The sequence below is a fragment of the Eulemur rufifrons genome, unplaced genomic scaffold, assembly GCF_041146395.1.
Source record: "Eulemur rufifrons isolate Redbay unplaced genomic scaffold, OSU_ERuf_1 scaffold_332, whole genome shotgun sequence".
Taxonomy (NCBI): Eukaryota; Metazoa; Chordata; class Mammalia; order Primates; family Lemuridae; genus Eulemur; species Eulemur rufifrons.
The window spans coordinates 24,122-48,748 of record NW_027183114.1 but is presented as its reverse complement, the minus strand read 5'-3'; the positions used below and the strand labels follow the sequence as shown (position 1 = coordinate 48,748).

The following is a 24,627-nucleotide window of genomic DNA, read 5'->3' as shown; positions in this document are numbered from 1 at the left end:
GACTGCAGGGGTGGGCTACTGCGCCCAGGCTGCATATATTTTCCAGTGACAGTAACATGAGACTTGAAACAGAATCTACGGACTTGTACTCCTGGTGGTAAATTTTACTTGAAAAAGATACCAAACAAAGTCTGTCTTCTTTTCGACCACATATTTCTTCCTTAGTGCTTTCCTTGGACCACTTCTATTGGTTACTATCCATCCCGGAACTGGATATTTTGCCTTTAGAGAATGGGGTGGGGCTCTCTGTTGTGTAACTTTCTTTGTCATGTTTCCCATCCTTTGTTCCTTTTGCCTGACCTCTCAAAAAATATTTGTATGTGTATCATACATATTTGTGTGTGTGTGTGACACAAATGTAAAAAGATGAAGTATGAATCACTTTTTAGTTTGTATATAGTGCTATTTACTGATAACCAAGGTCATGTCTTGACCCATTCCTAGGAAACTTTACACCCAGCCAGTTTTCTTTCCTTACTAAAAAAATAAATTTGAAGCTTCCTACTGAGTAAGTCCAGTGTGTAGTGGCTGATAAATGAGTAGGAAATCTAGTCAAGGGAGTGAGCCAGCATGTGTCTTGAAAGACTGAAAAAGTAGACAATAAGGCCAGTAACAGCCTCTGGGCCCAATGAAAACTCCTAAAGAAGTGAAGTCTGACTTTCTTGTTTCTTTTTTTTTCCTCTTTATATAAACCTCCCAAAGCAAGAACTTTTTTTTTTTTTTTTTTTTTTTTTATTTGAGACAGGGTCTTGCTGTGTCTCCTGGGCTAGAGTGCAGTGTTGTCATCATAGTTCACTGCGATCTTAAACTCCTGTGCTCAAGCAATCCTCCTGCCTCAGCCTCCCAAGTAGCTGGGACTACAGGCGGGTACAGTCCCACCATGCCCGGCTAATTTTTCTATTTTTTTAGAGATGGGGTCTCGTTCTTGCTGAGGCTGGTCTAGAACTCCTGTCCTCAGGAGATCCTTCCTGCCTTGGCCTCCTGAAGTGCTAGGATTATAGGCGTGAGCCCCCCCGCCCCTGTGCTGGCCCAGTCTAACTTTTGATATGTGAAACCTGGACTTCCTTAGAGCTGTTATGTCTACCTCCTCTAGCATTTTGATATCCCCTGTGGCTATGTGTCACCATAACTAATGACAAGATTACCTCTGAGGTAGCCAAGCTCCAGCAGTGAAGTGATGCTTACTGCAGCGTGGCTCTGTGGCTCCTCTGGGCTGGGGTTTGGCCCTGTGTAATGAGCGGCTGACAGTGGGATATCCAGTCGGCTGCTGTCCGGGGAGCCGCAGGGTCCTGAGCAGGAATGCGCTTGGCTTACCCTCGGGTAGTATGCACAGCCGTCTGGTAAGCAACAGCCACGGGCAAAGTGGCCTTGCATGAGCAGTGGAGAGCGCATGCTGGGTCCACAGGCATCTCATGAGGCAGAGAAGCAAGAGGCCCCGGCATCATGGCTCACTGCAGAGAGCAGGTGCATCTTTGCAGACATCCTTTGTTGGCTCCCCAAGAAGTGGACTTGAGTCCTTGGCCATTTACCTAGATAGGAAGCTCATCGGTAGGTGCTCTCCAAGCAGTAACGCCCTAAAAGGGGACCTCCTTGCTCCTTTACCCCCTTTTAAAAAAAATCTGGTCACACTTAGAGGAAAATTTTATTTTAATCCTTTTGATTTTTAACTGCAATCTCTTGATTCTCAAGCCCTTTATCCCATGGCCCCTTTCTCAGGACTCACTTTCATATCTTTAAATAGAAATAAATCACTTGGCAGAAAACATGCTTCTCACTGACAGCTAATGGTACTCAGCTAACATTCTTCCCCTATCTTTGATTCAGCAGTAAAGACTACTTAGCAGCTTGTTGCTTCTAATTTTTTTTTTTTTACCTCCACTATTGTGATAAAGGCTTAAAGCCCTGCAAACCTTTTTGTATTTCAGAAACTCTGATTGGTTGTTCTCTTCACTTACTCGAGATTTGTGATGTTTGGTTGCCTATGATGTTGGTAGCCTTCCTTTTAAAAAGTATCTTTTATTTTTGCAGTTTCATTCTCCCGCTTGATTCCAGCGATAAAGACAATGAGCCTGATGAAGACAGTGGGCCCGGTAAGTAGAGTCCGCTCAGAGCAGTAATGTACATTTTGAAGTGTCTTTGTAGAGATGACTGAAATGTCATTTGGGACGTTTAGCCTAAGCTGGTCCTAGGTTCATGTCCTCTAGGACTCTCTCTGGGCTGGGGAAAGGAAGTTTACTTCCCTACTGTCAGGAGCAGAGGAGTTTCTCTGGGCTTCTTTTCCAACTCACTTCCTGTTCCTGTTTTTGGGTCTGGGTCTCCTTACTTTTATTTCCTCTTTGTCTTTCATGGGAGATGTAAATTTTAACCAGCTCCAATTTATGGACTTTGGTTTTAGGGAGTTAAACACATGGCTAAGCAAATGTTACCGTGCTTCAGATGCTTCCTAATGCCCTCTCTCTTTCTCTGGTTTAGTTGCGACCACAACGGAAGCACAGAAGAGACCAATCGGGTGAGTAGGAGAATTAGCGAAACTTGACATTTTTTTAAGGAAAAAAGCCTGATGCTCTGATGAAGAAGATTTAAGAGTAAACATCCCATTTCCTCTGTGAACACTGGTGCTCAGCAGGATCATAATGGGTGTTTGACCTTCCAACCAGGTTGAGAATATTAGGTTCCTTGTCTCTGGCGCATTCTCTAAATTGGTCAGTTTCTTCTTCAAAATGTCTGTGAACCATGCCTTACTTCCAGTCTCCACTCGTCTAAGCCCTTACCGGTTGTTACTCCTTTTTAACTGGGCTCCTGACCTTGATCCTCTCCTCCTCTGATCCAGTCTGTATACCAGTTCCACATGAATCTCCCAAGGCACTGCTTTGATCGTATTGATCCCCAATTGAAGTAGCTTGTCCTCTAAAAATCAAGCTGTTTAGCCCCCAGTATGTACAGCCCTCTGTGGTCTGGCCATAACCTATCTTTCAGCCTTATCTACTGCTATTCCTATTAATGAATCCTCTGCTCTAAGCAGAGCTAGATAAAGGGGTGTTGTCCAGGTCCCAAACTATAGGGGGTGCTGAAAAATTACTGTAATATATCTGAAGTATGGTGCTAGACAAGTATGGTTTGCACGCTGACTCCTTGAATTACTACAGCAATGTGAATTGGTCATTCCTGCTCATCCCATCAAGCCAAAGAGTGCTCTGATTTATCTCTGTTGTGCATTTTTGCAACATGTAAAAATACTGATACTAATGTGTGAAAAGTCATTTGAGGTTGGCAGTTATAGTCGGCTGAAATCCTAGAACCAAGTTAGGCATTGTATAATATAAAGCCATTAATTGGAGATGATCAGTTTTATTAATTATACTTTTAAATTCAGGTTTATTGAGGTCTGCTTTACATACAATAAAATTCACCCTTTTTAGGTGTACAGTTTGATTAATTTTGACAAATGCATGTGGTAGCGTGAGCATCACCAAATAGAAACATTAGTTTCTTCCAGCCTCCACTAGGTAGATGTTGAACAAATATTTAAAGAAAATCTGTTTTAAGGGGCCTGCAAGAAGTGCCCACAGGTCTTGGTCCAGTCCCAAATGGCTTCTATATAAGGGATACTATAGGAAGAGTGGATTTGGGAGGACAGTGACGAGTTGTTTGGGGCATGTTGGAACTGAGGGGCTTGTAGACAGGGTGATATTGAACACATCTAACGACCAATAGAGCACAGGCAGGGATTCGTCAGGATGGATGCCTGCCGGTCAGAACAGATGCCATGAATAAACAATTGGTAAGGCTGTGCCTGTGCATGCTGACTAAATACTGGCCCAGCCCACAGGACGTCCAGGGAAGAAGTTGTAACTGTGGAGCTAGAAGTTAGAAGTCAGGCTGGATATAATGGATTGGGCTGACATATTGGGCTCGGCAACCCAATCCTTAGGAATTGATTGGATTGCCATCGAGAGGCTGAGGATGAACCCTGGGGTTGACTTGAGGGAGGCAAGTGAGTGAGAAGGAGTGAGATGGAAAGGTGAGATGAGGCCCAAAAGATAACTGTGTTCCAGAAATCAAGAGAAGAGAGAGTTTTGAGGATGGAATAGTCAACAGGATAGCAAAGGCCCATCAATTTGGCAGCTTAAAAGTGGTGAACATGGTGGAAATAGATTAACATTTATCTCTGTAACAGGTGCATCCAAGTCCTGTAACAGTATATTATTTTTCTCTCATCATGAAAAGTATATCATGCCCATGTTTCACTATTTGGAAAATACAGGAGTGTGGCAAATTTCATCCTGCTGGAGTCTCTGACCCAAATACCAGCCCCAGCTGAGAATGAGGACCCCAGGGGGTGCACACCACTGGCACCCTCAGTGGTGCAGGGCCACCACTGAGTTTGACTCCTGCCAGAGCACTCTTTCAATTGAAGAGAGGGTGCCTGCCGGTTTGGGGTTGCAGAGAGTGGCGCTGAGGAGAAACCTCCTTGCTCTCAGGCTGCCTCTCTCCGTCTGTGGCCCTTTGCCCTTCCCAGACAACTGGATCTCAAACTCGATAAAGAAAAGTGATGACATTTTCTAACTAGACATTTCCCTCTCAGTTCCCCTGCCCCGCACCCAAACTATTTGAATGTGAGCACTCTGACAGAGCCCATTTCACTCTCAATGCGTGACAGATACCTTCTTTTAGAAGTGAGACAGATGGAAAGATGCGGTAGAAACATGGAAAAGATGGAAAAGCGGGAATAATGGCAAGACTGAGTAGCTCTAAAGAAGGGGAACAGAATTACTGTGGGGTAAAGACAAAAAATTGACAAGTGATCGTGTTCATTGAAAATGCCGTGACAGGGAGACTGTCGCACTGACATTTCTCTTTTGTTTTTCCCCCTCTCATCACTCAGCTTGGAGACGATTGACTGGGAATCTGATGGTGAATACTTGCGAAAGGAAAAGAAATCCAGGCTATTTGAAATAAGCAGTGATGGCAAGTATACTGCTCTCCCAGAGAAGCAGCTGAGCTCTGAAACCTCATCACACACAGTAGTGTGAGGATAAGAGTCAGCAGACTTTCTATTCGGAATCACTTAGTAGCAAGCGCTACCATTTCTTTCCTTCTATGTGCTGGCTGTGGATATGGCTGGGTTCCCTGTACCTCTTGGTCAATTTCCTAACACAGACGCCACTGTTCTTTCTGCCTTAGACCTGAGGCGGCCCCCTCAGTAGAGTTCTTGCTTGCCTAGGACTACACCAGGGGAGCAGAGGGGACAAAGTCGAGAACTGAGGCTGAGAAGTATGCAGGCTGCTCTGCTGCTCCCTCTTCCACTCTTCCCCTCCTTCTCTATGTGTGGGAATGACGAGGAGGAGGAAAGGAGGAGGAGGCATGGACTCGTTCTTCCAGCTTGGTGGACACTTGGGTGGGCGGTGGTTGTGGGCCAGCTGGCAGTGACACGTCAGGGGAAATCCCTGCTTTCTCCATCAAGCTGTTGATGTCTGCTGTTGGCCACGTCCTTTATATTTTCTAGAGATTCCTGTGTTTCTTAGAGCCTGTTTCTCACAGAAGATCCTTGCCTCTGTGGATTCAAAGAGGCTTTTTTGTGAGGCTCGGAGCTTTACTTGCAGTTCAGACCCTAGCTGCTCAGTGGACATGAGACACAGGAAGACTAGAAGCTTCTTAAGCATTAGGGATAGTAGTTCACTGATGTTTGTTCAGTCAGTACCAGGTGTAGAGCGTGATACTTGGGCACCTAATTAATGCTTGCTAAGCTGAACTCAACTGAAAATGGGAGGTCCTTAAAGAAATTTAAAAAGTTTTTAAAAGTAGGGACACAGTGCTGACAGTGTATAAAAAATGACTGTGTACTTTCTCTGGCTACTTCTTAGATCCCTACCCAAGAGCTATCGTTGGCCACAGTTTCCTAGCTAACCTGGGATCTCAGCAGGGAAAGGAAAGGTGGCTTGGAGCCCTAGTGTCGTGTTGTTTCACCCCCTGTCCCCTCAATTTTCTTTCCCCCTCCCTCTCTCTAGCTTGGGTGGCTGTGCCTGAGTGGGACAGAGGTCCGGGTACTGAACAGGGGGTCTGACATGACAAGCTGCTCCAATACTGAAGGGAACCTCAAGGAGGCAGCTGGAGGGCAGGGGAGGAGTGACAGGAACAGAAACCAGTTCACCACCGAAGGCCGCCAGGTTCTGACTCCTTGAACCAGAAGAGACGTTCTTTTGAGGGTGAACTTTCAACTAAGGCTGCTCTTACCTTGCTGGCCCCGGGGCTCTGCCTGTGGGTGTCCATCCCAGCAGTGGAGGCTGCTCTCATAGGACTGGTTTTGTATGTTTCTTTGCTGTTTTCCACATTGCATTTCTTTCATGATTGTAATGAATTTAGGAAATTCTATAGAATGAAAGATCTGATGAGCTTTAAAACATACTCCAACCTCACTTCTAACCTTTCTCACTGTCACAGTCATTTTTTAAATATATATATTGTAATCAGTGTGTCTGCACTATTAAAAAATTTTAAATTTCCACTGCAAGTGGGCAATCTTTAAATTTTCTAGGAAGGGAGGACTTTTTACCATGAGAGCACCTACTCCTTTTCTCTTTCCTTATTTCATATTTGAAGTTCTTTCATAGCTAAATATCAAATGAGACACTCAGAAGCTGCAGTTTTAGGATAAAGAGGTTTTGTACCATCAATATATCTTCATGTCTTCCCCATGCCATGGTTTAGATTTTTTTACATCCAGAATCATAGAAACCTAGACCTTGAGTTCCAAACAGGCTCCACAGAGCATGTGGTGTCAGACGTGCTGGCCTTTGTTTCCAGGTGACAAGATGCTTAGTGCAGACAGGCGGTGATGTTCTGCATGTTCCCAAGGCCTCTCAGAGAGTGCTGGTGTCAGGACCTAATTCCTCACTCTTATGTCAGTGGTTCTGAGAGCTTTGCACTTATGGTCTAATTTAAAACAATGAAATTTTGGTGACCAACGTAGAGTTGCCAATTTTTAATCTGTCTAATGAAGGAAATAAAAAAATCCAGCTACCATCTACTATCTCCATAATTTCATAGAGTAAAGAGCACCAAAAGTTTAGTCAGGACAGTTCTTCCAATTACAGAAATTTAACTTGATGGGGACAAAAACACCACTTTACTATTCTTTTTTCTCTTATTTTGCTGTGGACCAGTGAAAATCTACAAGTCTGCAGACCCGTATTTGGGAACCCCTGAGCCAACTACATTGTGTTACTTAGAGAATGATGTGGAAATTGACACTGGACTTTGATTGCTATTTTATCTGTTCCTAAAATAAAAAAGAAATAGATAGAAAACAAACCAAAACAGCTAATTCTTAACTGTGATTCAAAATGTCACAGTTCCCAGCTCATTTAATTTGAGCTCAATAATCTGCTGAAGTTTGGTATATGAGGTGGGGGTAGAGGGGGTATGTATATGACTGTGTCCCTTGCATTTCAGAAGAGTCTGTGGAGGAGTTATTTGATATTGACAATGAGCCGACCATCACGGAGCCTCCAGTACTTGAGGAAGAGGCTGACAGCAATGATTCGAAGGATCCTGTGCTAAAAGAAGGGGATTCATGTGATCAGGGTCAAACTACCTCAGATGAGAAAGAGCTGGATGAGTCTACTGTGTCCCAGCGCAATGTATCCGATGTTGTTGGTGAGCAGGATCTTGGTGGAAACCTCAGCCAGCCACCAAATGATCCTGAGGCTAACCTAGCGATTTCAGATAGAAAGATGCCAACTGATAAAAAGCCTACATCTGTGGCGAAACAACCGAGGAAAAGGAAGCAAAAACCCAAAAATATTTGTGTGCCGCCTGGTAAGCCAGTCATGCCAAGTATGCCTGTCCCTCCAAAGGTGCCTAAGCCTGCCAAGTTTGTCTGTCTTGTCGGGTCTGCCTGTCCCACCTGCCAAAGCCTGTGCTATTTCAGCAACTTCCTAATGGCCACTGGAGGCAGCCATCCCAGCAAAAGGATTGTTCTGGGAACGGGGGAGGAATGCCCACGTATTTCTCATGCTCCCGTATCTTAGCGTTCTCTGTTCCACAGGCCTGGAGTGTTTCCTGCCTGTGCATTTTGTCCTGAGGATATCCCATTTTTCTTAGGACCCAGTCCAATTGTCACTTCCTTCTGAAGCCGAAGCCATAGGTCAGAGTGTCTCCTCCCTCCCTGGGTTCCCTAAGTTCTAGAGCCTGTCTCTACTAAAGCACTAGTCCCAGTTATACTATGCTGCTGAATCCGTCCCCCTCGTAGACTGTGAACCTCTTCATGGGAGAACTCTTCCTCATCTTTTAATCTCCCTCAGGGTCTAGCCCGGTGCTTGGCATGTAATAGAGTTTTAATAACTTTTTTAAATAAATGAATGACACTATTGGTTAATAAATATCTGGCTAGTGCAACTGGCAGGATGGGTCCTAGACGAAGGAAGAAAGATTTGGCTTGCACCCAGGGTGAAGGTGCTGCCTCGGCTGTGAGCCACTGCTCAGAGCAAGCGTGTGAGCTGTGCCATGCTTCAACTGCATGTGCTTCCCTTGCTCATACTGCCTGGCCTCTAACGGCACACTCCCGTCCCTTCATGGTGCTTGGTGGCTGTGACAGAATCTTGCCCACCTTCATGGTGCTTGGTGGCTGTGACAGAATCTTGCCCAGCTTACGCTGCTGGCAGCTCTGTGATTCACAGGTGAGAGGGTTCAGCATGACAAACACAGCAGTATGCAGGCTTCAGACACTTGTTCAGACATACTGCTCTGGGCTTGGCTGTGGGAGATCCTCCTGGGCTTGCCGTTCTGTCAGTTGCTTGATGGTACCAATTTTCAGGGTACAAATTAACTACTATCCTTTCAGCCGTTAAAGGACGAAAAAAGCGTGGGCCTTCCAAGAAGAAACCCAGAGCAGCAAAAGTTGAAAAACCTGAGGCTGGGTATGTAGTGCTCATATTCCGTGCACAGTTGTTACCTGTGAAACAGTCCACTGGGCATGTGGCGGGGAGTCTGCAAGGGGATGAAGGAGTCTGGCCGGGTTTGGAGTGGGGAATGGCAAGGTTTCTGTCCCTGAATGGGAGGGCCTGAGCAGGGGAGGAGGCCGCCGCTGGCTGGGCGTGGGTGCTCCACCCGGTGGCTGCAGGTGCCTGGTGGGGGGCATTTTCTGCCCCCCCCACAGGATCTCTGGCCTCTGAGGATGCCTTTGTCCTTACATCAAAGAATGTGTAGCCCAACAAGATACTTTTTTTTCAGGCTGGACACAGTCTTATGGCCACTAGTGTACACTAAACTAAGGCGAAGGCCGTGGAAATGGTGAAAAGGCAGAAGCAACAAGTTGCTCTGATGGTCAGAATTGGAGGGAGAGGGGTCAAGATTGTCTTCTAGGCTTTTCTAGTGCTCTGGCTGAACCTAGTTACTCTTACTACCATATATAGTATGGAAATGGGGTTTTTTTTGTTTGTTTTGTTTTGCTTTTGTTTTGTTTTGTTTTGTTTTCTGAGACAGAGTCTCACTGTTGCCCGGGCTAGAGTGAGTGCCTTGGTGTCAGCCTAGCTCACAGCAACCTCAAACTCCTGGGCTCAAGCGATCCTCCTGCCTCAGCCTCTAGAGTAGCTGGGACTGCAGGGGTGGGCTACTGCGCCCAGGCTGCATATATTTTCCAGTGACAGTAACATGAGCCTTGAAACAGAATCTACGGACTTGTACTCCTGGTGGTAAATTTTACTTGAAAAAGATACCAAACAAAGTCTTTCTTCTTTTCGACCACATATTTCTTCCTTAGTGCTTTCCTTGGACCACTTCTATTGGTTACTATCCATCCCGGAACTGGATATTTTGCCTTTAGAGATTGGGGTGGGGCTCTCTGTTGTGCAACTTTCTTTGTCATGTTTCCCATCCTTTGTTCCTTTTGCCTGACCTCTCAAAACATATTTGTATGTGTATCATACATATTTGTGTGTGTGTAACACAAATGTAAAAGGATCAAGTTTGAGTCACTTTTTAGTTTGTATATAGTGCTATTTACTGATACCCAAGGTGATGTCTTGACCCATTCCTAGGAAACTTTACACCCAGCCAGTTTTCTTTCCTTACTAAAAAAATAAATTTGAAGCTTCCTACTGAGTAAGTCCAGTGTGTAGTGGCTGATAAATGAGTAGGAAATCTAGTCAAGGGAGTGAGCCAGCATGTGTCTTGAAAGACTGAAAAAGTAGACAATAAGGCCAGTAACAGCCTCTGGGCCCAATGAAAACTCCTAAAGAAGTGAAGTCTGACTTTCTTGTTTCTTTTTTTTTTCCTCTTTATATAAACCTCCCAAAGCAAGAACTTTTTTTTTTTTTTTTTTTTTTTTTATTTGAGACAGGGTCTTGCTGTGTCTCCTGGGCTAGAGTGCAGTGTTGTCATCATAGTTCACTGCGATCTTAAACTCCTGTGCTCAAGCAATCCTCCTGCCTCAGCCTCCCAAGTAGCTGGGACTACAGGCGGGTACAGTCCCACCATGCCCGGCTAATTTTTCTATTTTTTTAGAGATGGGGTCTCGTTCTTGCTGAGGCTGGTCTAGAACTCCTGGCCTCAGGCGATCCTTCCCGCCTTGGCCTCCTGAAGTGCTAGGATTATAGGCGTGAGCAGCCCCCTCCCCCCACCCCTGCCCCTGTGCTGGCCAAGTCTAACTGTTGATATGTGAAACCTCGACTTAGAGCTGTTATGTCTACCTCCTCTAGCATTTTGATATCCCCTGTGGCTATGTGTCAGCATAACTAATGACAAGATTACCTCTGAGGTAGCCAAGCTCCAGCAGTGAAGTGATGCTTACTGCAGCGTGGCTCTGTGGCTCCTCTGGGCTGGGGTTTGGCCCTGTGTAATGAGCGGCTGACAGTGGGATATCCAGTCGGCTGCTGTCCGGGGAGCTGCAGGGTCCTGAGCAGGAATGCGCTTGGCTTACCCTCGGGTAGTATGCACAGCCGTCTGGTAAGCAACAGCCACGGGCAAAGTGGCCTTGCATGAGCAGTGGAGAGCGCATGCTGGGTCCACAGGCATCTCATGAGGCAGAGAAGCAAGAGGCCCCGGCATCATGGCTCACTGCAGAGAGCAGGTGCAGCTTTGCAGACATCCTTTGTTGGCTCCCCAAGAAGTGGACTTGAGTCCTTGGCCATTTACCTAGATAGGAAGCTCATCGGTAGGTGCTCTCCAAGCAGTAACGCCCTAAAAGGGGACCTCCTTGCTCCTTTACCCCTTTTTAAAAAAAATCTGGTCACACTTAGAACAAAATTTTATTTTAATCCTTTTGATTTTTAACTGCAATCTCTTCATCCTCAAGCCCTTTATCCCATGGCCCCTTTCTCAGGACTGACTTTCATATCTTTAAATAGAAATAAATCACTTGGCAGAAAACATGCTTCTCACTGACAGCTAATGGTACTCAGCTGACATTTTTCCCCTATCTTTGATTCAGCAGTAAAGACTACTTAGCAGCTTGTTGCTTCTAATTTTTTTTTTTTTACCTCCACTATTGTGATAAAGGCTTAAAGCCCTGCAAACCTTTTTGTATTTCAGAAACTCTGATTGGTTGTTCTCTTCACTTACTCGAGATTTGTGATATTTGGTTGCCTATGATGTTGGTAGCCTTGCTTTTAAAAAGTATCTTTTATTTTTGCAGTTTCATTCTCCCGCTTGATTCCAGCGATAAAGACAATGAGCCTGATGAAGACAGTGGGCCCGGTAAGTAGAGTGCACTCAGAGCAGTAATGTACATTTTGAAGTGTCTTTGTAGAGATGACTGAAATGTCATTTGGGACGTTTAGCCTAAGCTGGTCCTAGGTTCATCTCCTCTAGGACTCTCTCTGGGCTGGGGAAAGGAAGTTTACTTCCCTACTGTCAGGAGCAGAGGAGTTTCTCTGGGCTTCTTTTCCAACTCACTTCCTGTTCCTGTTTTTGGGTCTGGGTCTCCTTACTTTTATTTCCTCTTTATCTTTCATGGGAGATGTAAATTTTAACCAGCTCCAATTTATGGACTTTGGTTTTAGGGAGTTAAACACATGGCTAAGCAAATGTTACCGTGCTTTAGATGCTTCCTAATGCCCTCTCTCTTTCTCTGGTTTAGTTGCGACCACAACGGAAGCACAGAAGAGACCAATCGGGTGAGTAGGAGAATTAGCGAAACTTGACATTTTTTTAAGGAAAAAAGCCTGATGCTCTGATGAAGAAGATTTAAGAGTAAACATCCCATTTCCTCTGTGAACACTGGTGCTCAGCAGGATCATAATGGGTGTTTGACCTTCCAACCAGGTTGAGAATATTAGGTTCCTTGTCTCTGGCGCATTCTCTAAATTGGTCAGTTTCTTCTTCAAAATGTCTGTGAACCATGCCTTACTTCCAGTCTCCACTCGTCTAAGCCCTTACCGGTTGTTACTCCTTTTTAACTGGGCTCCTGACCTTGATCCTCTCCTCCTCTGATCCAGTCTGTATACCAGTTCCACATGAATCTCCCAAGGCACTGCTTTGATCGTATTGATCCCCAATTGAAGTAGCTTGTCCTCTAAAAATCAAGCTGTTTAGCCCCCAGTATGTACAGCCCTCTGTGGTCTGGCCATAACCTATCTTTCAGCCTTATCTACTGCTATTCCTATTAATGAATCCTCTGCTCTAAGCAGAGCTAGATAAAGGGGTGTTGTCCAGGTCCCAAACTATAGGGGGTGCTGAAAAATTACTGTAATATATCTGAAGTATGGTGCTAGACAAGTATGGTTTGCACGTTGACTCCTTGAATTACTACAGCAATGTGAATTGGTCATTCCTGCTCATCCCATCAAGCCAAAGAGTGCTCTGATTTATCTCTGTTGTGCATTTTTGCAACATGTAAAAATACTGATACTAATGTGTGAAAAGTCATTTGAGGTTGGCAGTTATAGTCGGCTGAAATCCTAGAACCAAGTTAGGCATTGTATAATATAAAGCCATTAATTGGAGATGATCAGTTTTATTAATTATACTTTTAAATTCAGGTTTATTGAGGTCTGCTTTACATACAATAAAATTCACCCTTTTTAGGTGTACAGTTTGATTAATTTTGACAAATGCATGTGGTAGCGTGAGCATCACCAAATAGAAACATTAGTTTCTTCCAGCCTCCACTAGGTAGATGTTGAACAAATATTTAAAGAAAATCTGTTTTAAGGGGCCTGCAAGAAGTGCCCACAGGTCTTGGTCCAGTCCCAAATGGCTTCTATATAAGGGATACTATAGGAAGAGTGGATTTGGGAGGACAGTGACGAGTTGTTTGGGGCATGTTGGAACTGAGGGGCTTGTAGACAGGGTGATATTGAACACATCTAACGACCAATAGAGCACAGGCAGGGATTCGTCAGGATGGATGCCTGCCGGTCAGAACAGATGCCATGAATAAACAATTGGTAAGGCTGTGCCTGTGCATGCTGACTAAATACTGGCCCAGCCCACAGGACGTCCAGGGAAGAAGTTGTAACTGTGGAGCTAGAAGTTAGAAGTCAGGCTGGATATAATGGATTGGGCTGACATATTGGGCTCGGCAACCCAATCCTTAGGAATTGATTGGATTGCCATCGAGAGGCTGAGGATGAACCCTGGGGTTGACTTGAGGGAGGCAAGTGAGTGAGAAGGAGTGAGATGGAAAGGTGAGATGAGGCCCAAAAGATAACTGTGTTCCAGAAATCAAGAGAAGAGAGAGTTTTGAGGATGGCATAGTCAACAGGATAGCAAAGGCCCATCAATTTGGCAGCTTAAAAGTGGTGAACATGGTGGAAATAGATTAACATTTATCTCTGTAACAGGTGCATCCAAGTCCTGTAACAGTATATTATTTTTCTCTCATCATGAAAAGTATATCATGCCCATGTTTCACTATTTGGAAAATACAGGAGTGTGGCAAATTTCATCCTGCTGGAGTCTCTGACCCAAATACCAGCCCCAGCTGAGAATGAGGACCCCAGGGGGTGCACACCACTGGCACCCTCAGTGGTGCAGGGCCACCACTGAGTTTGACTCCTGCCAGAGCACTCTTTCAATTGAAGAGAGGGTGCCTGCCGGTTTGGGGTTGCAGAGAGTGGCGCTGAGGAGAAACCTCCTTGCTCTCAGGCTGCCTCTCTCCGTCTGTGGCCCTTTGCCCTTCCCAGACAACTGGATCTCAAACTCGATAAAGAAAAGTGATGACATTTTCTAACTAGACATTTCCCTCTCAGTTCCCCTGCCCCGCACCCAAACTATTTGAATGTGAGCACTCTGACAGAGCCCATTTCACTCTCAATGCGTGACAGATACCTTCTTTTAGAAGTGAGACAGATGGAAAGATGCGGTAGAAACATGGAAAAGATGGAAAAGCGGGAATAATGGCAAGACTGAGTAGCTCTAAAGAAGGGGAACAGAATTACTGTGGGGAAAAGACAAAAAATTGACAAGTGATCGTGTTCATTGAAAATGCCGTGACAGGGAGACTGTCGCACTGACATTTCTCTTTTGTTTTTCCCCCTCTCATCACTCAGCTTGGAGACGATTGACTGGGAATCTGATGGTGAATACTTGCGAAAGGAAAAGAAATCCAGGCTATTTGAAATAAGCAGTGATGGCAAGTATACTGCTCTCCCAGAGAAGCAGCTGAGCTCTGAAACCTCATCACACACAGTAGTGTGAGGATAAGAGTCAGCAGACTTTCTATTCGGAATCACTTAGTAGCAAGCGCTACCATTTCTTTCCTCCTATGTGCTGGCTGTGGATATGGCTGGGTTCCCTGTACCTCTTGGTCAATTTCCTAACACAGACGCCACTGTTCTTTCTGCCTTAGACCTGAGGCGGCCCCCTCAGTAGAGTTCTTGCTTGCCTAGGACTACACCAGGGGAGCAGAGGGGACAAAGTCGAGAACTGAGGCTGAGAAGTATGCAGGCTGCTCTGCTGCTCCCTCTTCCACTCTTCCCCTCCTTCTCTATGTGTGGGAATGACGAGGAGGAGGAAAGGAGGAGGAGGCATGGACTCGTTCTTCCAGCTTGGTGGACACTTGGGTGGGCGGTGGTTGTGGGCCAGCTGGCAGTGACACGTCAGGGGAAATCCCTGCTTTCTCCATCAAGCTGTTGATGTCTGCTGTTGGCCACGTCCTTTATATTTTCTAGAGATTCCTGTGTTTCTTAGTGCCTGTTTCTCACAGAAGATCCTTGCCTCTGTGGATTCAAAGAGGCTTTTTTGTGAGGCTCGGAGCTTTACTTGCAGTTCAGACCCTAGCTGCTCAGTGGACATGAGACACAGGAAGACTAGAAGCTTCTTAAGCATTAGGGATAGTAGTTCACTGATGTTTGTTCAGTCAGTACCAGGTGTAGAGCGTGATACTTGGGCACCTAATTAATGTTTGCTAAGCTGAACTCAACTGAAAATGGGAGGTCCTTAAAGAAATTTAAAAAGTTTTTAAAAGTAGGGACACAGTGCTGACAGTGTATAAAAAATGACTGTGTACTTTCTCTGGCTACTTCTTAGATCCCTACCCAAGAGCTATCGTTGGCCACAGTTTCCTGGCTAACCTGGGATCTCAGCAAGGAAAGGAAAGGTGGCTTGGAGCCCTAGTGTCGTGTTGTTTCACCCCCTGTCCCCTCAATTTTCTTTCCCCCTCCCTCTCTCTAGCTTGGGTGGCTGTGCCTGAGTGGGACAGAGGTCCGGGTACTGAACAGGGGGTCTGACATGACAAGCTGCTCCAATACTGAAGGGAACCTCAAGGAGGCAGCTGGAGGGCAGGGGAGGAGTGACAGGAACAGAAACCAGTTCACCACCGAAGGCCGCCAGGTTCTGACTCCTTGAACCAGAAGAGACGTTCTTTTGAGGGTGAACTTTCAACTAAGGCTGCTCTTACCTTGCTGGCCCCGGGGCTCTGCCTGTGGGTGTCCATCCCAGCAGTGGAGGCTGCTCTCATAGGACTGGTTTTGTATGTTTCTTTGCTGTTTTCCACATGGCATTTCTTTCATGATTGTAATGAATTTAGGAAATTCTATAGAATGAAAGATCTGATGAGCTTTAAAACATACTCCAACCTCACTTCTAACCTTTCTCACTGTCACAGTCATTTTTTAAATATATATATTGTAATCAGTGTGTCTGCACTTTTAAAAAATTTTAAATTTCCACTGCAAGTGGGCAATCTTTAAATTTTCTAGGAAGGGAGGACTTTTTACCATGAGAGCACCTACTCCTTTTCTCTTTCCTTATTTCATATTTCAAGTTCTTTCATAGCTAAATATCAAATGAGACACTCAGAAGCTGCAGTTTTAGGATAAAGAGGTTTTGTACCATCAATACATCTTCATGTCTTCCCCATGCCATGGTTTAGATTTTTTTACATCCAGAATCATAGAAACCTAGACCTTGAGTTCCAAACAGGCTCCACAGAGCATGTGGTGTCAGACGTGCTGGCCTTTGTTTCCAGGTGACAAGATGCTTAGTGCAGACAGGCGGTGATGTTCTGCATGTTCCCAAGGCCTCTCAGAGAGTGCTGGTGTCAGGACCTAATTCCTCACTCTTATGTCAGTGGTTCTGAGAGCTTTGCACTTATGGTCTAATTTAAAACAATGAAATTTTGGTGACCAACGTAGAGTTGCCAATTTTTAATCTGTCTAATGAAGGAAATAAAAAAATCCAGCTACCATCTACTATCTCCATAATTTCATAGAGTAAAGAGCACCAAAAGTTTAGTCAGGACAGTTCTTCCAATTACAGAAATTTAACTTGATGGGGACAAAAACACCACTTTACTATTCTTTTTTCTCTTATTTTGCTGTGGACCAGTGAAAATCTACAAGTCTGCAGACCCGTATTTGGGAACCCCTGAGCCAACTACATTGTGTTACTTAGAGAATGATGTGGAAATTGACACTGGACTTTGATTGCTATTTTATCTGTTCCTAAAATAAAAAAGAAATAGATAGAAAACAATCCAAAACAGCTAATTCTTAACTGTGATTCAAAATGTCACAGTTCCCAGCTCATTTAATTTGAGCTCAATAATCTGCTGAAGTTTGGTATATGAGGTGGGGGTAGAGGGGGTATGTATATGACTGTGTCTCTTGCATTTCAGAAGAATCTGTGGAGGAGTTATTTGATACTGACGATGAGCTGACCATCATAGAGCCTCTAATAATTGAGGAAGATGCTGACAGCAATGATTTGAAGGATCCTGTGCTAAAAGAAGGGGATTCATGTGATCAGGGCCAAACTACCTCAGATGAGAAAGAGCTGGATGAGTCTACTGTGTCCCAGCGCAATGTATCCGATGATGTTGGTGAGCAGGATCTTGGTGGAAACCTCAGCCAGCCACCAAATGATCCTGAGGCTAACCTAGCGATTTCAGATAGAAAGATGCCAACTGATAAAAAGCCTACATCTGTGGCGAAACAACCGAGGAAAAGGAAGCAAAAACCCAAAAATATTTGTGTGCCGCCTGGTAAGCCAGTCATGCCAAGTATGCCTGTCCCACCAAAGGTGCCTAAGCCTGCCAAGTTTGTCTGTCTTGTCGGGTCTGCCTGTCCCACCTGCCAAAGCCTGTGCTATTTCAGCAACTTCCTAATGGCCACTGGAGGCAGCCATCCCAGCAAAAGGATTGTTCTGGGAACGGGGGAGGAATGCCCACGTATTTCTCATGCTCCCGTATCTTAGCGTTCTCTGTTCCACAGGCCTGGAGTGTTTCCTGCCTGTGCATTTTGTCCTGAGGATATCCCATTTTTCTTAGGACCCAGTCCAATTGTCACTTCTTTCTGAAGCCGAAGCCATAGGTCAGAGTGTCTCCTCCCTCCCTGGGTTCCCTAAGTTCTAGAGCCTGTCTCTACTAAAGCAGTAGTCCCAGTTATACTATGCTCCTGAATCCGTCCCCCTCGTAGACTGTGAGCCTCTTCATGGGAGAACTCTTCCTCATCTTTTAATCTCCCTCAGGGTCTAGCCCGGTGCTTGGCATGTAATAGAGTTTTAATAACTTTTTTAAATAAATGAATGACACTATTGGTAAACAAATCTCTGGCCAGCGCAATTGGCAGGATGGGTCCTAGACGAAGGAAGAAAGATTTGGCTTGCACCCAGGGTGAAGGTGCTGCCTCGGCTGTGAGCCACTGCTCAGAGCAAGCGTGTGAGCTGTGCCATGCTTCAACTGCATGTGCTTCCCTTGCTCATACTGCCTGGCCTCTAACGGCACACTCCTGTCCCTTCATGGTGCTTGGTGGCTGTGACAGAATCTTGCCCACCTTCATGGTGCTTGGTGGCTGTGACAGAATCTTGCCCAGCTTACGCTGCTGGCAGCTCTGTGATTCACAGGTGAGAGGGTTCAGCATGACAAACACAGCAGTATGCAGGCTTCAGACACTTGTTCAGACATACTGCTCTGGGCTTGGCTGTGGGAGATCCTCCTGGGCTTGCCGTTCTGTCAGTTGCTTGATGGTACCAATGTTCAGGGTACAAATTAACTACTATCCTTTCAGCCGTTAAAGGACGAAAAAAGCGTGGGCCTTCCAAGAAGAAACCCAGAGCAGCAAAAGTTGAAAAACCTGAGGCTGGGTATGTAGTGCTCATATTCCGTGCACAGTTGTTACCTGTGAAGCAGTCCACTGGGCATGCGGCGGGGAGTCTGCAAGGGGATGAAGGCGTCTGGCCGGGTTTGGAGTGGGGAATGGCAAGGTTTCTGTCCCTGAATGGGAGGGCCTGAGCAGGGGAGGAGGCCGCCACTGGCTGGGCGTGGGTGCTCCACCACGGTGGCTGCAGGTGTCTGGTGGGGGGCATTTTCTGCCCCCCCACAGCATCTCTGGCCGCTGAGGATGCCTTTGTCCTTAGATCAAAGAATGTGTAGCCCAACAAGATACTTTTTTTTCAGGCTGGACACAGTCTAATGGCCACTAGTGTTCACTAAACTAAGGCGAAGGCCGTGGAAATGGTGAAAAGGCAGAAGCAACAAGTTGCTCTGATGGTCAGAATTGGAGGGAGAGGGGTCAAGATTGTCTTCTAGGCTTTTCTAGTCCTCTGGCTGAACCTAGTTACTCTTACTACCATATATAGTATGGAAATGGGGGTTTTTTGTTTGTTTTGTTTTGCTTTTGTTTTGTTTTGTTTTGTTTTGTTTTCTGAGACAGAGTCTCACTGTTGCCCAGGCTAGAGTGAGTGTCTTGGTGTCAGCCTAGCTCACAGCAACCTCAAACTCCTGGGCTCAAGCGATCCTCCTGCCTCAACCTCTAGAGTCGCTGGGACTGTAGGGGTGGGCTACTGTGCCCAGGCTGCATATATTTTCCAGTGACAGTAACATGAGCCTTGAAACAGAATCTACGGACTTGTACTCCTGGTGGTAAATTTTACTTGAAAAAGATACCAAACAAAGTCTGCCTTCTTTTCGACCACATATTTCTTCCTTAGTGCTTTCCTTGGACCACTTCTATTGGTTACTATCCATCCCGGAACTGGATATTTTGCCTTTAGAGATTGGGGTGGGGCTCTCTGTTGTGCAACTTTCTTTGTCATGTTTCCCATCCTTTGTTCCTTTTGCCTGACCTCTCAAAAAATATTTGTATGTGTATCAGACATATTTGTGTGTGTGTAACACAAATGTAAAAGGATCAAGTTTGAATCACTTTTTAGTTTGTATATAGTGCTATTTACTGATACCCAAGGTGATGTCTTGACCCATTCCTAGGAAACTTTACACCCAGCCAGTTTTCTTTCCTTACTAAAAAAATAAATTTGAAGCTTCCTACTGAGTAAGTCCAGTGTGTAGTGGCTGATAAGTGAGTAGGAAATCTAGTCAAGGGAGTGAGCCAGCATGTGTCTTGAAAGACTGAAAAAGTAGACAATAAGCCCAGTAACAGCCTCTGGACCCAATGAAAACTCCTAAAGAAGTGAAGTCTGACTTTCTTGTTTCTTTTTTTTTCCTCTTTATATAAAACTCCCAAAGCAAGAACTTTTTTTTTTTTTTTTTTTTTTTTTGAGACAGGGTCTTGCTGTGTCTCCTGGGCTAGAGTGCAGTGTTGTCATCATAGTTCCCTGCGATCTTAAACTCCTGTGCTCAAGCAATCCTCCTGCCTCAGCCTCCCAAGTAGCTGGGACTACAGGCGGGTACAGTCCCACCATGCCCGGCTAATTTTTCTATTTTTTTAGAGATGGGGTCTCGTTCTTGCTGAGGCTGGTCTAGAACTCCTGTCCTCAGGCGATCCTTCCTGCCTTGGCCTCCTGAAGTGCTAGGATTATAGGCGTGAGCAGCCCCCTCCCCCCACCCCTGCCCCTTTGCTGGCCAAGTCTAACTGTTGATATGTGAAACCTCGACTTAGAGCTGTTATGTCTACCTCCTCTAGCATTTTGATATCCCCTGTGGCTATGTGTCAGCATAACTAATGACAAGATTACCTCTGAGGTAGCCAAGCTCCAGCAGTGAAGTGATGCTTACTGCAGCGTGGCTCTGTGGCTCCTCTGGGCTGGGGTTTGGCCCTGTGTAATGAGCGGCTGACAGTGGGATATCCAGTCGGCTGCTGTCCGGGGAGCTGCAGGGTCCTGAGCAGGAATGCGCTTGGCTTACCCTCGGGTAGTATGCACAGCCGTCTGGTAAGCAACAGCCACGGGCAAAGTGGCCTTGCATGAGCAGTGGAGAGCGCATGCTGGGTCCACAGGCATCTCATGAGGCAGAGAAGCAAGAGGCCCTGGCATCATGGCTCACTGCAGAGAGCAGGTGCAGCTTTGCAGACATCCTTTGTTGGCTCCCCAAGAAGTGGACTTGAGTCCTTGGCCATTTACCTAGATAGGAAGCTCATCGGTAGGTGCTCTCCAAGCAGTAACGCCCTAAAAGGGGACCTCCTTGCTCCTTTACCCCGTTTTAAAAAAAATCTGGTCACACTTAGAACAAAATTTTATTTTAATCCTTTTGATTTTTAACTGCAATCTCTTCATCCTCAAGCCCTTTATCCCATGGCCCCTTTCTCAGGACTGACTTTCATATCTTTAAATAGAAATAAATCACTTGGCAGAAAACATGCTTCTCACTGACAGCTAATGGTACTCAGCTGACATTTTTCCCCTATCTTTGATTCAGCAGTAAAGACTACTTAGAAGGTTGTTGCTTCTAATTTTTTTTTTTTTTACCGCCACTATTGTGGTAAAGGCTTAAAGCCCTGCAAACCTTTTTGTATTTCAGAAACTCTGATTGGTTGTTCTCTTCACTTACTCGAGATTTGTGATGTTTGGTTGCCTATGATGTTGGTAGCCTTCCTTTTAAAAAGTATCTTTTACTTTTGCAGTTTCATTCTCCCGCTTGATTCCAGCGATAAAGACAATGAGCCTGATGAAGACAGTGGGCCCGGTAAGTAGAGTCCGCTCAGAGCAGTAATGTACATTTTGAAGTGTCTTTGTAGAGATGACTGAAATGTCATTTGGGACGTTTAGCCTAAGCTGGTCCTAGGTTCATGTCCTCTAGGACTCTCTCTGGGCTGGGGAAAGGAAGTTTACTTCCCTACTGTCAGGAGCAGAGGAGTTTCTCTGGGCTTCTTTTCCAACTCACTTCCTGTTCCTGTTTTTGGGTCTGGGTCTCCTTACTTTTATTTCCTCTTTGTCTTTCATGGGAGATGTAAATTTTAACCAGCTCCAATTTATGGACTTTGGTTTTAGGGAGTTAAACACATGGCTAAGCAAATGTTACCGTGCTTCAGATGCTTCCTAATGCCCTCTCTCTTTCTCTGGTTTAGTTGCGACCACAACGGAAGCACAGAAGAGACCAATCGGGTGAGTAGGAGAATTAGCGAAACTTGACATTTTTTTAAGGAAAAAAGCCTGATGCTCTGATGAAGAAGATTTAAGAGTAAACATCCCATTTCCTCTGTGAACACTGGTGCTCAGCAGGATCATAATGGGTGTTTGACCTTCCAACCAGGTTGAGAATATTAGGTTCCTTGTCTCTGGCGCATTCTCTAAATTGGTCAGTTTCTTCTTCAAAATGTCTGTGAACCATGCCTTACTTCCAGTCTCCACTCGTCTAAGCCCTTACCGGTTGTTACTCCTTTTTAACTGGGCTCCTGACCTTGATCCTCTCCTCCTCTGATCCAGTCTGTATACCAGTTCCACATGAATCTCCCAAGGCACTGCTTTGATCGTATTGATCCCCAACTGAAGTAGCTTGTCCTCTAAAAATCAAGCTGTTTAGCCAAGTATGTACAGCCCTCTGTGGTCTGGCCATAACCTATCTTTCAGCCTTACCTATTGCTATTCCTATTAATGAATCCTCTGCTCTAAGCAGAGCTAGATAAAGGGGTGTTGTCCAGGTCCCAAACTATAGGGGGTGCTGAAAAATTACTGTAATATATCTGAAGTATGGTGCTAGACAAGTATGGTTTGCACGTTGACTCCTTGAATTACTACAGCAATGTGAATTGGTCATTCCTGCTCATCCCATCAAGCCAAAGAGTGCTCTGATTTATCTCTGTTGTGCATTTTTGCAACATGTAAAAATACTGATACTAATGTGTGAAAAGTCATTTGAGGTTGGCAGTTATAGTCGGCTGAAATCCTAGAACCAAGTTAGGCATTGTATAATATAAAGCCATTAATTGGAGATGATCAGTTTTATTAATTATACTTTTAAATTCAGGTTTATTGAGGTCTGCTTTACATACAATAAAATTCACCCTTTTTAGGTGTACAGTTTGATTAATTTTGACAAATGCATGTGGTAGCGTGAGCATCACCAAATAGAAACATTAGTTTCTTCCAGCCTCCACTAGGTAGATGTTGAACAAATATTTAAAGAAAATCTGTTTTAAGGGGCCTGCAAGAAGTGCCCACAGGTCTTGGTCCAGTCCCAAATGGCTTCTATATAAGGGATACTATAGGAAGAGTGGATTTGGGAGGACAGTGACGAGTTGTTTGGGGCATGTTGGAACTGAGGGGCTTGTAGACAGGGTGATATTGAACACATCTAACGACCAATAGAGCACAGGCAGGGATTCGTCAGGATGGATGCCTGCCGGTCAGAACAGATGCCATGAATAAACAATTGGTAAGGCTGTGCCTGTGCATGCTGACTAAATACTGGCCCAGCCCACAGGACGTCCAGGGAAGAAGTTGTAACTGTGGAGCTAGAAGTTAGAAGTCAGGCTGGATATAATGGATTGGGCTGACATATTGGGCTCGGCAACCCAATCCTTAGGAATTGATTGGATTGCCATCGAGAGGCTGAGGATGAACCCTGGGGTTGACTTGAGGGAGGCAAGTGAGTGAGAAGGAGTGAGATGGAAAGGTGAGATGAGGCCCAAAAGATAACTGTGTTCCAGAAATCAAGAGAAGAGAGAGTTTTGAGGATGGCATAGTCAACAGGATAGCAAAGGCCCATCAATTTGGCAGCTTAAAAGTGGTGAACATGGTGGAAATAGATTAACATTTATCTCTGTAACAGGTGCATCCAAGTCCTGTAACAGTATATTATTTTTCTCTCATCATGAAAAGTATATCATGCCCATGTTTCACTATTTGGAAAATACAGGAGTGTGGCAAATTTCATCCTGCTGGAGTCTCTGACCCAAATACCAGCCCCAGCTGAGAATGAGGACCCCAGGGGGTGCACACCACTGGCACCCTCAGTGGTGCAGGGCCACCACTGAGTTTGACTCCTGCCAGAGCACTCTTTCAATTGAAGAGAGGGTGCCTGCCGGTTTGGGGTTGCAGAGAGTGGCGCTGAGGAGAAACCTCCTTGCTCTCAGGCTGCCTCTCTCCGTCTGTGGCCCTTTGCCCTTCCCAGACAACTGGATCTCAAACTCGATAAAGAAAAGTGATGACATTTTCTAACTAGACATTTCCCTCTCAGTTCCCCTGCCCCGCACCCAAACTATTTGAATGTGAGCACTCTGACAGAGCCCATTTCACTCTCAATGCGTGACAGATACCTTCTTTTAGAAGTGAGACAGATGGAAAGATGCGGTAGAAACATGGAAAAGATGGAAAAGCGGGAATAATGGCAAGACTGAGTAGCTCTAAAGAAGGGGAACAGAATTACTGTGGGGAAAAGACAAAAAATTGACAAGTGATCGTGTTCATTGAAAATGCCGTGACAGGGAGACTGTCGCACTGACATTTCTCTTTTGTTTTTCCCCCTCTCATCACTCAGCTTGGAGACGATTGACTGGGAATCTGATGGTGAATACTTGCGAAAGGAAAAGAAATCCAGGCTATTTGAAATAAGCAGTGATGGCAAGTATACTGCTCTCCCAGAGAAGCAGCTGAGCTCTGAAACCTCATCACACACAGTAGTGTGAGGATAAGAGTCAGCAGACTTTCTATTCGGAATCACTTAGTAGCAAGCGCCACCATTTCTTTCCTCCTATGTGCTGGCTGTGGATATGGCTGGGTTCCCTGTACCTCTTGGTCAATTTCCTAACACAGACGCCACTGTTCTTTCTGCCTTAGACCTGAGGCGGCCCCCTCAGTAGAGTTCTTGCTTGCGTAGGACTACACCAGGGGAGCAGAGGGGACAAAGTCGAGAACTGAGGCTGAGAAGTATGCAGGCTGCTCTGCTGCTCCCTCTTCCACTCTTCCCCTCCTTCTCTATGTGTGGGAATGACGAGGAGGAGGAAAGGAGGAGGAGGCATGGACTCGTTCTTCCAGCTTGGTGGACACTTGGGTGGGCGGTGGTTGTGGGCCAGC

At 45.4% G+C, this 24,627-nt stretch overlaps 1 protein-coding gene across 1 annotated transcript; it reads left to right on the top strand.

Annotated features, from left to right (window-relative positions):
• The first annotated feature begins 5,334 nt into the window (after positions 1–5,334).
• On the top strand, positions 5,335–24,239 carry LOC138380282 (germ cell nuclear acidic protein-like). Its single transcript, XM_069464941.1, has 11 exons — positions 5,335–5,398; positions 7,453–7,818; positions 8,843–8,918; positions 11,633–11,694; positions 12,077–12,113; positions 14,490–14,572; positions 17,057–17,422; positions 18,447–18,522; positions 21,237–21,298; positions 21,681–21,717; positions 24,092–24,239. Exons 1-11 carry the CDS (start codon positions 5,335–5,337, stop codon positions 24,237–24,239), a joined length of 1,377 nt encoding a protein of 458 aa, XP_069321042.1.
• The last annotated feature ends 388 nt before the right edge of the window (positions 24,240–24,627 follow it).